The 14,817-nt window shown below is 43.8% G+C and overlaps 1 protein-coding gene across 1 annotated transcript; it reads left to right on the top strand.

Moving 5' to 3' along the window:
* Positions 1–1,633: 1,633 nt before the first annotated feature.
* oaz2a (ornithine decarboxylase antizyme 2a) lies at positions 1,634–11,252 on the top strand. The gene is given in 6 exon segments (XM_017485869.3): positions 1,634–1,873; positions 7,635–7,701; positions 7,703–7,783; positions 8,803–8,975; positions 10,554–10,639; positions 10,764–11,252. Coding segments are annotated over 6 exon segments (648 nt in total). The 5' UTR covers positions 1,634–1,763; the 3' UTR covers positions 10,895–11,252.
* The last annotated feature ends 3,565 nt before the right edge of the window (positions 11,253–14,817 follow it).

Genomic DNA, 14,817 nt, shown 5'->3' with positions numbered 1-14,817 from the left:
GGCACCCTTGGTAAATATGAGCAAAGAAGGCTGTGAAAAATTGTCTTTATTGTTTAACCTTTTGAGCTTTTGTTTAAAAAAAAAAAAAAAAACCCACAAAAATACTCTGCTCTCATGGATATCAAATTGCAAACAAAACACAAATTTATTTTTAAAAAATCTTTGTTAAATATAGGTGCGTAACAATTATTGGCACCCTTTTAGTCAATACTTTGTGCTACCTCCCTTTGCCAAGATAACAGCTCTGAGTCTTCTCCTATAATATCGCTTTGCTTGTATTTTCTCATTTGTAAGTCGCTTTGGATAAATGTAAATGTATAATGCCTGACGAGGTTGGAGAATACAAGGGATCTGAGACCGTACAGTACGTATTCCTCCATACAGAATCTCTCCAGATCCTTCAAATTTCGAGGTCCATGCTGGTGGACTCTCCTCTTCAGAAACCACACAGGTTTTCTATGGGGTTCAGGTCAGGGGACTGGGATGGTCATGGCAGGACCTTGATTTTGTGGTCAGTAAACCATTTTTGTGTTGATTTTCATGTATGTTTTGGATCATTATCCTGCTGGAAGATCCAACCATGGCTCCCATCGACTTGGAATCGGAATTGAGAAAAGTACAGTGTGGAATCTACTCTTGGAACCGACTCCCAACACTTGGAGTCAAAATCGAGAAAATTACTGTGTGGAATCGACTCCCACCACTTGGAATCGGAATTGAGAAAAATACTGTGTGGAATCGACTCCCACCACTGGGAATCGGAATCGAGAAAATTACTGTGTGGAATCGACTCTTGGAACCGACTCCCGTCACTTGGAGTCCGAATCGAGGAAATTACCGTGTGGAATCGACTCTTTTGAACCGACTCCCGTCACTTGGAGTCAGAATCGAGAAAAAATTACCGTGTGGAATCGACTCTTGGAACCGACTCCCACCACTTGGTATCGGAATTGGGGGAAAAAAACTGTGTGGAATCGAATCCCACCACTTGGAGTCGGAATTGAGAAAAATACGGTGTGGAATCGACTCCCACCACTTGGAAACGGAATCGAGAAAAATACTGTGTGGAATCGACTCTTGGAACCGACTCCCGTCACTTGGAGTCCGAATCGAGAAATTACTGTGTGGAATCGACTCCCACCACTTGGAATCGGAATTGAGAAAAATACGGTGTGGAATCAACTCTTGGAACCGACTCCAAGCACTTGAAGTCCGAATCGTGGAAATTACCGTGTGGAATCGACTCTCGATTCCGACTCCGGTCACTTGGAGTCCGAATCGAGAAAAAATTACCGTGTGGAATCAATTCTTGAAACCGACTCCCATCACTTGGAATAATACTCTGACTCGATTCCAAAATTTCTGGAATTGAACATTTCCATCAAATATACAGGACACTTCAATCTATAAAAAGCCTACACAAAGGAAATGCTATAATGTACATATTAAATATTAAAATATTGCAGCATTAAACATGAAAGGATTTGAGATTCGGAAATATAATAGCGTCGTAGTCATACACTGAAGCATTTCATCAGCATTTCATCCAACTCGTAACCAAGCAACTTCACGGCTCCTTCCTTGAGCTTGGTTCTTCTCCCATGATGCACTGGGGCGGCCTTTAAAAGCGCACGCACACAGCGCTTCTCTCCGGGCAGTAGCAGTGCTGCGGTGTTTAACACGCAGGTCGAAAACGACGCTGTCCACAAACAAGTCCTCAGTCCAGCCGGCACAACATCCCCTGCGGTCGGATTGGGTTACGGATGGTGAATTACTCTGTGGAGCTGCTGCTGAATAGTTATTGTTTTGGTTGTCAGAGGAAAGACAGGACTCTGTTTGATTCTCAGGAGAACATGCGCGACACCGAGGACAGGTGAGCGGAGAAGGACCTCATTCTGTCCTAATTATACTATAAGGAGTTTGGAATCATTTATTAATATCTTATTACTCATGCTTATTACTGAAGGACTGAATGTTAGGGTTTTTATAATAATCACTGAGAGGTATGCAGGTTGTTATTCACCTTGGCCTGTTGTTGTTGTTGTTGTAGTAATTTTCCTTTATCACAGGACATGACATTACTGACATACACTGTATGTCAAGATAACAAATCATTATTCCTCATCAATGGGGAAGGATCTGTCTTAGACTAAAGCATCAAATAATAATAATAATAATAATAATAATAATAATAATAATAATAATAATAATAACAGCTCTTCTCTGCCTCCGTTATCCGTTTCTAAGTGTCACAGTAATTCCTAATACCCTAGAATACAGTCCTCTGACTCTCAGGCTTGCAGTTTAATCTTGTCTGTAGACTGCGAGATATCAGGGATTACTTTGGGATTAATCTGTTTTAAGCAGGAAGAGCACAGAACTGTGCTGACCGCAGAGGAGAGGAGGATCAGCTGATGCTATTCTCAGCCTCGAAATGATCGAGACACATCACGATAGATACAGTTTTGCACCTACGTGAGACCCGAATGTCCGAAAAAAACAAACAAAAAAAAACCCGTCATGTTCTATTGTCTTCCTGTCGATTAAGATTACCGTATAAAATGTAATATTTCTGGAAGACTTCCTGTTATGCCTAGGCAGGTAACAGGTAGGCGACGATGTGCCACATCCAGCTTGGTTGATAGATCCAGGGGATAGATGGATTGATAGACCCGGCTGGCCATGCCCTGACAACACTACAATTTGTGATTAGGCCATGTCCTTTCCAACAGGTGCGAGGTTTAATAAACAAATGAAAAATGTTCTTATGACCTTGTCACCTGATCGTGACTCTGCATTGCGTAACACGTGTAATCCTTGGCGCTGTGGCTGGAATCGACACGTTTTCACGCTCGGAAAGTTGATCCGATCTTGAGCTGGCTTCGTTTTACTCTCGTGCACTCTCAAACGTCTTTCCTGTCCAGTGATGTATCGTGAAGCATGTTTAACTGTACACCTTGCGCACATTTTCACACGGAAGAGACATGATACAGGTACAAGAGACCTATCATCGCAGTGACCTGGACATGATGCGGTTTCTAAAACATTAGATGATTATTCCGTGTGCACGTCTTGAGTATCCCATGCTGTCATTTTCGGTACGGTTCTGGATTTTGTGCGACTGGGCCCAAAGCTTGAGATCTGTAAATAATGCACTCCAGAGCTGCCGTCTCGTCTGTCTGGATTTAGAAGCGGTCAGGATGGATATGTGTGTGTTGTTTTTTTTTGTGTTAAAATCGCGTGAAGTCGAATTCTGGAAGTGCTCGCTGTATGCCGAGAATATGCTGAAAACATTAGAGGCGTTCGAGAGAGGCTGGCAACCCAGCTGCCGCAGCTGAGCCCCATTTTCCTGGAAGACTTTTGGGTTTCCTGTTTTGGAGCTGAACCTTTCCTGGCTCTCTCTCTCTCTCTCTCTCTCTCTCTCTCTCTCTCTCTCTCTCATGGCATCATTGCAACAAACAATGAAGCATATCGAGTACTCGGATAGCATTTTAAACGTGACCGCTCAATTAGAAACCCTTTAACAAGTCCTCTCGGCTGGTGCGTTTGCATGACGTCACCTCAGTATTTGATTCTCGTGCTTCCGGTTTTGTTTAGTCACGCACCGACGAAACAAAACAAAACAAACGCTAGTCATGATTGAGAAACGGGTGGAAACATTTTGAGCTCAATCTCAATAGCTGCGTGTCCGCCGCTGCAGTTCATCACCGGTCTTCCTGCTGTAAAGCGGGAGGGAATAACCGGAGACTCGGTTGGGAACAGGTCTGAAGTGTTGCGCTAGCGCGGCTGAGGGGCGGCGGGAGTCGGAATGTCTGAGGGTGAGGAGTGTTGGCTTTCAAAACAAGCTGGCATTGCAGCCCGCGCCACACGCAGCGCTATAATAGGCAACATGGAAAAACGGTGCAAATTAGGTAGTCTAAACTCGGACTACTGATCCGACGAACGTTTGAGTTTTTCTAGTTTTACAAGAACATGTGGCACACGATGCTTTACATCCCTAAAGCATTGAAAAGAAACCACTAAAGCAAGTATGAGCTGAGATCGCGTGATGTTACACTGCATAATGAGTTTGTTTTCCATCTCGTCTTCTCTCTGTGCACACCAGGTCGTCGTGGCTACCTGTCCGGTTGCCAGGGTATCAAAAGTGCAGCTCCTCCTTTCCCTCGTTCCTCCAAAAAAAAACCAAAGTGTTTCCTCGATTTGCACTTCCCTCACACAGGCAAGGCAAAACAAAACAAAACAAGGCTTGCCGTCTTTTCAGACCGAGTGGCTGCGGATCAGTTGATGCATCATAAATAATTCAAATCGTAATTTGCTTTTTGTTTCTTTTGCACATTTCCCACAAGCCCTTCAGTGACGCTGGTGGCATTAGACTGCCCGGATAAACAACTTTTTATAAAGCCACCCGCTGGTAAAGAAAGTGGAAGCTACTTTGGTGGAAAGTGGAACCCAGAGCTGAAACCCAAACCGCCCAAAGGTTAGCGCGCTATTCTGAGACTTGTTTACAGATCACGCGCTTGTTTGCACTGTGTATCTCGAGCAAACGCCAGCGCCCCGCTCTCGAATCCTCTTCGCACCCGAGCATGAGGCGTTCTTCCTGATAGAAAGCGAAACATTCCTGCTAAGCAGAAAAGATCCGATTTGACCTCTCTATGCTGAGCGTGATCAGCAGTGTGCAAACTTCCTGTCCGTTCTTCCTGTTTGAACATTCAGCAAAAAAACATTCACACTCGTTTCCTCGATTTCTAGCCTAAACGTCTGACGTCCGGTCACTTCACGTTGGTCTGTAGTTATGTAAGTACGTTCCGCAGCTCCTTATCAGGAGGTCTTTTGTTAATGCTGCCGTGCTGTGATAGCGATCTGGGCGAGTTTTCACACTATATTTCTTTTATACATTAAAATATCTTCGATCTTATATTTAGTTAGATTCAGTGCTGTGGGACGTTCACGAAACAAGTCAGTTCCTGTTATCACTTGTGTTATAGCAGCTGTAAACCAGTAGTTCCCTCACCAGCCTTTCGTTTTCCCCCGCTTTCTCTTGAAGTAAATAAGACGGAAAAAAGTTACTGAAAGACCACAAGGCCCTCGGTCAGGGACTTTCCAGCGTCTGAAACTGTAAAGGATCAGCCTGACTGTTATAAAGCACTGCTGCTGGAGAGTCTGTCCATAAGTGTTAAACGCTTGTCAGAGCTCCTGTTGGAGAAAATGAATGAATCAGCACCTTCTGACCAATCAGAATTGAGAATTCAACAGTGCCGTGGTATCAAACGTTATTACTACACTATGTGGCTAAAGGTTTGTGACCACCTGACCTTCACATTCATATGTGCATTTGTTGAACATCCCGTTCCAGATTTACGCCCAATTTGCCGTTATAATATCCTCCACTCTTCTGGGAAGGCTTTCCACTAGATTTTTTTTTTTTTTTTGTAGTGTGGGGATTTGTGTTCATTCAGTGAGATCAGGTGCTGATGACCGAGACGAAGGAGGTCTGGGATGCAGTCGGTGTTCAGTGGAGTTGAGGTCGGCGCTCTGTGCAGGACACCCGAGATCTTCCACTCCAGATTTGGCAAACCATGGAGCGCGCTTCGTGCACAGGAACATTGTGATGTTTGAGCCTGTTCGTTCAAGTTGAGGGAAATCTTAATGCTACAGCCTACAAATACATTCTATACAATCGTGTGCTTCCATCACAGGCAACAGTTTGGGGAAGAAGCACATAACAGTGCTGTGAAAAAGTATTTCCTGATTTCTTCTGTGTTTGTGTAGATCTCATACTAAATAGGTTTAGCGCTTCAAACAAAATACAACATAAACAAAGGTAACCTGTGTAAACACACAATACAGGTTTTGTTTTTTATTGAAGCAAAAAAAAAAACAACCTATCCGACACCTATCAGACGTGAAAAACTAATTGCCCTCTTAAACGTAAAATCTGGGCATGCTACCTTAGCAGCAATAACTGCAACCGAACGCTTCTGATATCTGGAGATCAGTCTTTCACTTACCTGTAGGACTAGGATTTACTCCTGTGCTTTGGATCATCGTCTTGCTTACGGACTGAACACCGGACATTCTCCTTTAGGATTTTCTGGTAGAGAGCAGAATTCATGTTTCCCTCAATTAATGCAAGTTGCCCAGGTCCTGAAGCAGCAAAGCATCCCCACACCATCACACTACCTCCACCATGCTTGACCGTAGGTATGATGTTCTTTTAGTGGAATTCTGTGTTTGGTTTACGGCAGATGTAACGGGACCGCTGTCTTCCAAACAGTTCCACTTTCAATTCATCAGTCCACAGAATATTCTCCCAAAAGGTTTGAGGATCATCAAGGTGTGTTTTGGCCAAATTCAGATGAGTCTTAATGTTCTTCTGGGTCTGCAGTGGTTTTCACCTCGCCACTCTTCCATGGATGCCATTTCTGCCCAGTGTCTTTCTGATAGTGGAGTCATGAACAGTGACCTTTACTGATGTAAGAGAGGCCTGTAGGTCCTTTGATGTTGTCCTTGGCTCTTTTGAGACTTGCTGGATGAGTCATCGCTGTGCTCTTGGAGGAATTTTGGAAGGTCGGCCACTTCTGAGAAGGTTCACTACTGTGCCAAGTTTTTCCATTTGGAGATAACGGCTCTCACTGAGTACGTTTACATGGACAACAGTAATCTAAAGAGTCCCAATTCAGAATAATATTGACCTTATTCTGAGTAAGATAATATTGTGATTAAGGTGTTTACATGAGTCGCTTTTAGAATACTCCTTTCATGTTCCTGTGTTACGTCTTGTAGTACATGGAGTAATTAACGGCACACGTCATTACGTCCCCGCGTCACGCCGTCCGACGTCCCTCCAGAATTTCATGTATTTACATACAGTTGGTCTTTGTTATGGGACCGTATACAGTTTTGGGTGTTTCAGTTTTAATTTGACGAAAGCTTCAAGTGCGGTTAATTATTAGTCGTGCCGTACGTGCAGATAGACGACCGCTTGAAGCCGCGGGCTGCGTCCCAAACCGCGTCCTCACCGTCTATATAGTTGCTGAAATGCGTGTATTTCTCCTACTATATAGCAGGTAAGTATGCGGTTTGGGACGCGGCCGTGCTCTCGTTTGCCGTCAAACGGTCGAGCGCTGCCGTGTGTGATCGTGTCCTGTCGCAATATGCGGTGAAAACTCCCACACGACGTTAATAGCGTGATTAAGGTGTGTACGTGTCTGTAACGCACTTCTATAATGCGACTAAAACAGAAATACTCGACACGTCTTAATTCCATTTGTGTTTACTTCGAGTACGACTTTAATCGGATTAAGGTCATCAATAATCTCTGTTTACATGCTAGTTTCTTAATCAGAGTATCGTCTTAATCGGGATAATATGGGAATATCGTTGTCCGTGTAAACGTACTGAGAGTGGTTCTTTGGAGGTTCATTTCTGGAATTTCTTTCAGCTTTGGCATAGTGTGTTACTGGGTAAGATCTTTTTAACCAGCTTCATACATTGAAAAAGTTCCGTTTCACTGATGAATACGTTTTCACAGCACTGCCTGGGTGTGATGGTCAGGGGTCCACAATTATCTGGCTATATAGTGTATGTAGTGTCTTCTAAAGCGTTAAGGCAAAATTGTTCTGTGTTTTATGTAGCGCTTCTCTAGTGGGCTCCAGACTGCACTGCTCCAGGCAGCAGGCTCCAGGGCCTCTGTGGTGCTCCTGATGCCCCTCACCCACTAGCGAAGATCCCGAGTGGGCGAGGGACCGGAAGGGATCTCCCTCTCAGTGTACCTCTTCACAAGGTAAAACACACACACACACACACACACACAATGGTGAGTGATAAGGCAGCAAGCTGAGCTCAGTCAGCATGATTATTGTGCCCTGAAATGCACTGAGTACTAATACTACAACGTTTTTAACTGGTTTCACCAATATTCACTTGGTCAGACTAGAGCTGGGCGATATGACAAAAATATCATATCACGCCGCTTGAGGACGTTTCTACGGTACGCGCCGTGTACCACGTTATATAATTAAGCTAACAGACTGTCTGCAAACCAGTAGTAAAATAAACGAAAACCAGTTAAACGGGTTTCGACGATTCTTTTTGGTCACGCTCACGAAGACAAAGAAGATGAAGGAAAAAAAATCATTAAAAAAAAATACATCCAAACAGCATCTATACAGCAGCACATCATGTGTGATTATGAAAAACTTAAAAATACATCACCATACCAACGATATCTTAGAAAAGTGTATCACGTAATCATTCATCACAATATCGATATTATACCGATATATCGCACAGCCCTCGGTCAGAGTACACTCAATTTATACATTTGTCGTAGAGCTGCCCAGGTTATGTCAGGCCTGAAATTCAATTCAGTGCGACTCTACATATTTTTGTCATCCCAGAGCTTATTAATAATCATTTTTTAAATCAGATTTTTTCAGCACACACTCACGTTTGCGATGTACAGTGAATACACATGCCTTGCAGTTTCGTGTGTGTGTGTGTGTGTGTGTGTAAATGCATGGTTGTAGGTCAGACATGTGACTGGCCTGGGGGTGCTCAGACGGACAGGATCATACTGCATTTACACCTGTGACTGACACGAGCATGCTCTCACACACACACACACGTGCTTAGTCCTGTGAAAGGACCTATTGTTAAAGCAGATGCTGATTAGTTTTATCCAAACAAGAGCATAGTAAGAGCATAGTTCCTGTTACAGCAGCGTAAACATTGCTATAGGAAGATGTATTCCTAGTGACACGGCATAGATGTGTAGGTTTACAGTTTCGCTTTGCCTTTCAGGATGACAGGTTGACGGTGACTCGGTCGGGTGCGGTGAGTGGAAACCCCTCGATCCTGCACTTCCAGTACAAGCTGAACGAGCGGCGTTTCTCCTGCTGGGACACGGTGCTGGCAACCAACTGCCTTTATCTGGAGATCCCCAGCGGTGCACTGCCGGAGGGCAGCAAAGAGGGGTATGTACAACACAATTACCCTGCTGCCTTTACCACTGTATGGGGAGAAAATCATTCATACAGCATGTGTAACGTTTGTGCTTTTTTTGTGGTTGAAATACAGGTGCGTCTCAAAAAATTAGAAGTTCGTTTTTTTCTGTAATTCTTCATTCAAAAAGTGGAACTTTTCATATATTCTAGATTCGTTAGACATAAAGTGAAATATTTCAAGCCTTTTTTTGGTTTTAATCTCGATTACAGCTTACAGCTGATGGAAATCAAACGTCCAGTATCTCAAAATATTACAATAAAGAATTTATAATACAGAAATGTCGACCTGAAAAGTATGTTAATTTATGCGCTGATACTCGGTCAGGGCTTTAATACTTTTACACGAATGACTGCATCGATGCGGCGTGGCATGGAGGCGATCAGCCTGTGGCACTGCTGAGGTGTTTGTTCTGGAAGCCCAGGCTGCTTTGATAGCAGCTTTCAGCTCGTCTGTATTGTCGGGTCTGGTGTCTCTCGTAGATTCTCTATGGGGTTCGGGTCAGGCGAGTCGGCTGGACGATCGAGCACAGTAACACCACGGTCAGTAAACCAGTTACTAGTAGTTTTGGCACTGTGGGCAGGTACCGAGTCCTGCTGGAAAAGGAAATCAGCATCTCCATAAAGCTCGTCAGCAGATGAAGCATGAAGTGCTCTAAAATCTCCTGGTAGACGCTGCATCGACTCTCGACTCGAGAAAACACACTGGACCGACACCAGCAGATGACATGACACCCCAAATCATCACTGACTGTGGAAACTTCACACTGGACTTCCAGCAGCTTGGATTCTGTGTCTCTCCACTCGTCCTCCAGACTCTGGGACCTTGATTTCCAAATGAAACGCAGCATTTACTTTCATCAGAAAAGAGAAATTTGGACCACTGAGCAACGGAGTTTTTAGTAAAAAGGTGTTTTGAGTTAATTCTCCGATTAGAGTCTTCTCAGGTCGACATCTCTGTATTATAAATTCTTTATTCGAATATTTTGTGATACCGGACGTTTGATTTCCGTGAGCTGTGAGCCGTAACCATCGAGATTAAAACAAACAAAGGCTTGAAATATTTCACTTTATGTCTAACGAATCTACTTTTTAATAAAATTACGGGGGGAAAAACACCGAACTATTCTAATTGTTTGAGCTGCACCTGTGTAGTGAAAGTGCAGTAGAGGTTTCAGTAGAAGACCGTACATCAGTAAATGAGTTGAAGTCTGTCAGGTTGAATGAGTTTGACCCAGTGTTGAGGTTAGCCTTCAGCTCTGCTACCTGAGTCACCGTATTAATGCAGCTTTGTCTCCTTTCGTGAACCGTAACGCTAATGAGATTCCGCTTATTAGAGTACAAGTCACACGTCCAGCAGTGATTCGTTGTTCACAGTCACCTTTGCGGAGTGTGTTCTGCGCAGCCGAAGAGGCCATGATCAGTTAGCGAGGGGCTAAATTAGCTCTGATGCAGCTGCCTGTGCGTTATGTAAGCTGGGGATTATGTAAAACTGCCAGTGCGTCATCCGTGTCCCTGTGTGTGTGTGTGTGTGTGTGTGTGTGCTTCCAGTCTTACCAGTCTGTTGGAGTTTGCAGAGGAGAGTCTGAAAGTCAGCTATGTGTTCCTGTGGTTCTACAAAACCAGGGAGGATCGACGTAAGACTTTCCCTCCCCCTTTTCTTGCTTATATAAATAAATAAATAAAACATTGTTTTTTTTTTTTCTGGTTTGATCTGATCTTTTTTGTGTGTGTGTGTGTGTGTGTGTGTGTTCATTGCAGTATTGATCACGAAGACCTTCCACTACATGGGTTTCGAGGTTGTGAAGCCCGGTCACCCTCTGGTGCCGACCCGGCCTGACCTCTTCTTCATGGTCTACTCCATGGACAACAGCAGCTCTGATGAGGAATGAGCGCTCAACGCTCTGAAAAATGCCCCCCCCCCCCCTCGATTCCCAGCTAGACCTTCTCGCTCTTTCTCCATGTCCTCCTCCACGACGTTGCCTATTTAACCCCATCCTCACTATTAAATAAAGCGGGGGCTGGAGGAGTAGGAGTAGAAACGGAGAACGAATCCCACAGATCGGTCGACATCCCCGGTTAATCGGTGCTACATCCTGTTAGTTTGCACCAAGTCTATACTCCTTATATGTGCGGGCTGCTTTAGACAGGATATAGTTACGAGGAGAATCGTATAAGGAAAAGACTTTGTTTAATAGATCGTAAGCCATTCCACATCAGGGTCATAGTGCAGCACGGGAACGATTTTTTTTTTTAATTACTCCTACTGTTTTACATCTCTCTGTCGGTCACCATTCCCTTATTTTGCATCGCAAGGTATAGATCAGGTCTCATGAATATAGTGTTAAATAATCCGTAGGTTCGCTTGAAGCTCTTCGGAGTAATGTGGAAAATGGCTACGCAAAGGCCGAATGACGCGAGTTATTTATTACCATCGGGACGCCGTTGAAAGGGGTCCACTACGATCGATCCTGGGGGTTCATATGACGCTGCAACCCTTTCAGTGTAGCTCAGTTCAGCTTTAGATAAACTTAGGATCAGGTATGGATCGAGATGCCATTTTTCAAATGATTCTACCGCTTAGAGAAGCAATTACGCAGGCACTTAAACCGATGACGAGAATCACGAGAGGTCTCGGACTCGTGCTATTTCAGAATCATAACTTGTCCTTCACATCGTGTTTTCTCCTGCGCCAGTCTTACTTCAGCTGCATTCAAGCTTCGTACAGTCTTGTGTCCGTCGGTCGGATAAATCAACGTGGGTCTGTCGTCTCTCTAGCAAACGTACTCCTAGTCGTACGCATGTAAACGGAACGTGCATTCTGGGTACATCGTGGCCGCGACGTCCCACACCTCTAAGCTGTCTTTCTTTACGTATTTAGTGAAATTGAGACAGTTGCCAAAGAAAATACCCCCCCCCCCTTCCCCCCTTCCCCCCTCTTAAAGCTTACACATTTTCACCTTTAAAATTACAAGTAGCACCGTTCAGGCTTGAGGCTGACCTCAAACAATAAACAGTAGGCGAGTCTAAATACATTCCCCATAGCCGGAGCGTTCTGATCTCCTTTCCCCGAACACGGTCAGGCCTGTGGAAGCGAGCGCAAGCCGAGCGCAAGCCGAGCGCAAGCCGTGCTTCTCTGGGACTTTGGGTTGTGCATGTGTATATACAGTAAATCTTACATTTATAGAGTTCACTTTGAGCCATGACAATAAACTGTTATATAAAATAAGTTTCTTTTCATCTTTGGAGATTTTATTTTTGTTTATCTGCATCGATTGATTTTTATCTTGATTTTCTTTGTAGAATTAGGATTTTGTTTACTGTAAAAAAAAAAAAAAAACAACATATATATATACTTTTTTTTTTTTTTTTTTTTTTTTTTTTAAATAAGCAAGGACAGTCCACACATGTTTACCCAACCCCCCCCCCCCCCCTTTTTTTGTCCGAATAAAATGTAAAATGTGATCTTTACGGGTGTCCTTCTATGACAGAATTACTCATTTACCCCCGTTATTTTTACTAACCGGGTTCGTTTGTAGAGTTCGGTTTGGAAAACAGGAGGACGTGACTACAATGGAAGCACGAGGCCGCTGTAGCGCGTTAGGGAACACACTGCAGTCTCGGATCTCCTGGCACAGAGACGACACGACATCCAATCAGATCACATACACACACACACGCACGCACACAGAGCTGTGGTGTACACAGCGCATGGGCCTCTGATCTTGCTATTTTAGGAGCGCTGGACAAGCACATCTGTGCCGAATGCCTTCCATTTAAAATGCTTAACCTTCTATGTTCTAGAAGTCATTATGGCATGTACGTGACCTGGTTACCAGGTGGGGAGGAGGCCTGGTCGGCTGCTATTCTAATGGAGTCATGTGTTTAACATTAACTCGTCCGTCCGTAGCACTTACAGCAGTTACATCACACTGAACTCTTGTTGCTGGGTTACTGTGCAAACGTTCGTGTTTCTAGCTAGGACAGTGTGTGTGTGTGTGTGTGTGTGTGTGAGAGAGACATCTGATCTTTAAATTTTCATTGGCTTTATGTAACACCTTTTAGTTTGTGAAGGTCATGTGGTTCTCAGGAACATCTTCTATTACTGAGAGATTGGCATGCTGTCCTGAGAGGCTCAGCAGCAAACACACCCAGCAAGAGTCTGTGACTAATCTCCACTCAACCCGTATTCCAAATAAAACCACGCTCAACCTTTACTGATCCAATTCCTCCTGAAGATCATGAGACAGGCTGTAACGTTAGACGCTATTCATTACGCATCACAGAGTCTGAAGAGGTACAGACCAGGAGTTTTCATTTATCAACCGTGTATGTACACACACACACACACACACACACACGTTTTCCTTACTGATTTCAGTGCTTACACGTTACAGAAAGGTAGCCCAGAGGAAAAGCACAGTAAAATAGTATATGATACACATGTAAAGACGGACTGCTGAGAGTGGCGATTTAGTTTTAGTCGATCTCTATGGGGTTTAGTCGCGGGCACACTTCAAAGAGAAACTGGAGTCTGGTCTGACATTTCCGAACCAAATATGACCCAAGTCGTACGTGTATTCACGCTGCAGTACGTCACATTTAGAAAAATGGCTGTACAGAAATTAGGGATTTAAATTAAAAATGAATTCGTGCTACAGGAGAGACACATGGCCATAAAACCTAAAAATTAATAAATATAAAAAATTTTGTATATTTCCTATGTATATAACTTGTAAAAGTGCCAAATGAATATTTGTTTTTTATTTGACTCTTTTTTTACATTTGCGAATGCTGCTCAACTTTTCAAAAGGGAAGTTGTTTAACATTCGTGGAAATTCGGGGAGGAGTTTCTTGGGGAGTAGCTGCGTACGAGCAGAGCAATTCAGAACGCGTGGGATTTACCAAGCTTTATTGCGTACAGGCTTTTCTGCACGAATTTAGACCTTGTTCTACGCCTGCTTTGATGAACGAGACCCCTGGGGCCTGTACCATGAAGCTATTTGGACAAACTCAGGGTTATGGGATTAGTTTCGAGGTGACAAAACCGAACCAATCTAAACAGGCTTTATTGGTACCATGACGCTGGTTATGAACATACTGGTCAACTCAGGCTTTGATCCTTACACTATGATTAGTCCACGAGGGTGTGCACATGAACCGGTGACGTCGGCACCGAACAGCCAATAGCGTTCAACATGGCGGGGGCAGGTGTGCGTACATCCAGTTAAAAAGCAAGAAATTATTTAGCAGAAATATGAGGAATTTAAACCTACACTAACCGCCAAAAGCTCAGGAACAATACTGATTGTGTAAATACACAAGTTTACTTTTGTAGGTTCACGAGAATAAACAGATTGAACACTTATAACCCCGACATCTTTCATGTCGTCATTTCAACTGTTTTAATGAAATGTTTCTCAGTGAAGTGCTCTTCTTACAGTTTGCACTGGGGAGTTGAATTAGTTGCGTCACTTTGCTGACAGCTGATTGGTCCAAGTTGGGTTTGAGTTCTCTTACCCTGAACATAACCTGCCCCGGAGCAGGTCAGCCATGGAGCGCAAGTTACTATGGCGATGAACACTAGTCAAAGCCGAGACACTTTCATCGTACCTAAAACCCAGGGTTGGTACAAACTAAACTGAAACTTCCTTACTTGGCTAGCCACCTAAACCAGCTTCAGATCCCTGGTCCGTTACCAACTAATCCCAGATACATTTAGATGCATCAATTATACACACTGTTCACACACACACACACACACACACACACATCTTTTAGTGCTCTGTGAAACTCAGAACCATCCAGACACCAA

Source organism: Ictalurus punctatus, chromosome 14 (assembly GCF_001660625.3).
Source record: "Ictalurus punctatus breed USDA103 chromosome 14, Coco_2.0, whole genome shotgun sequence".
Lineage (NCBI taxonomy): Eukaryota > Metazoa > Chordata > Actinopteri > Siluriformes > Ictaluridae > Ictalurus > Ictalurus punctatus.
Note: the sequence above shows the minus strand (reverse complement) of the source record. Positions and strands in the feature narration are given on the sequence as shown.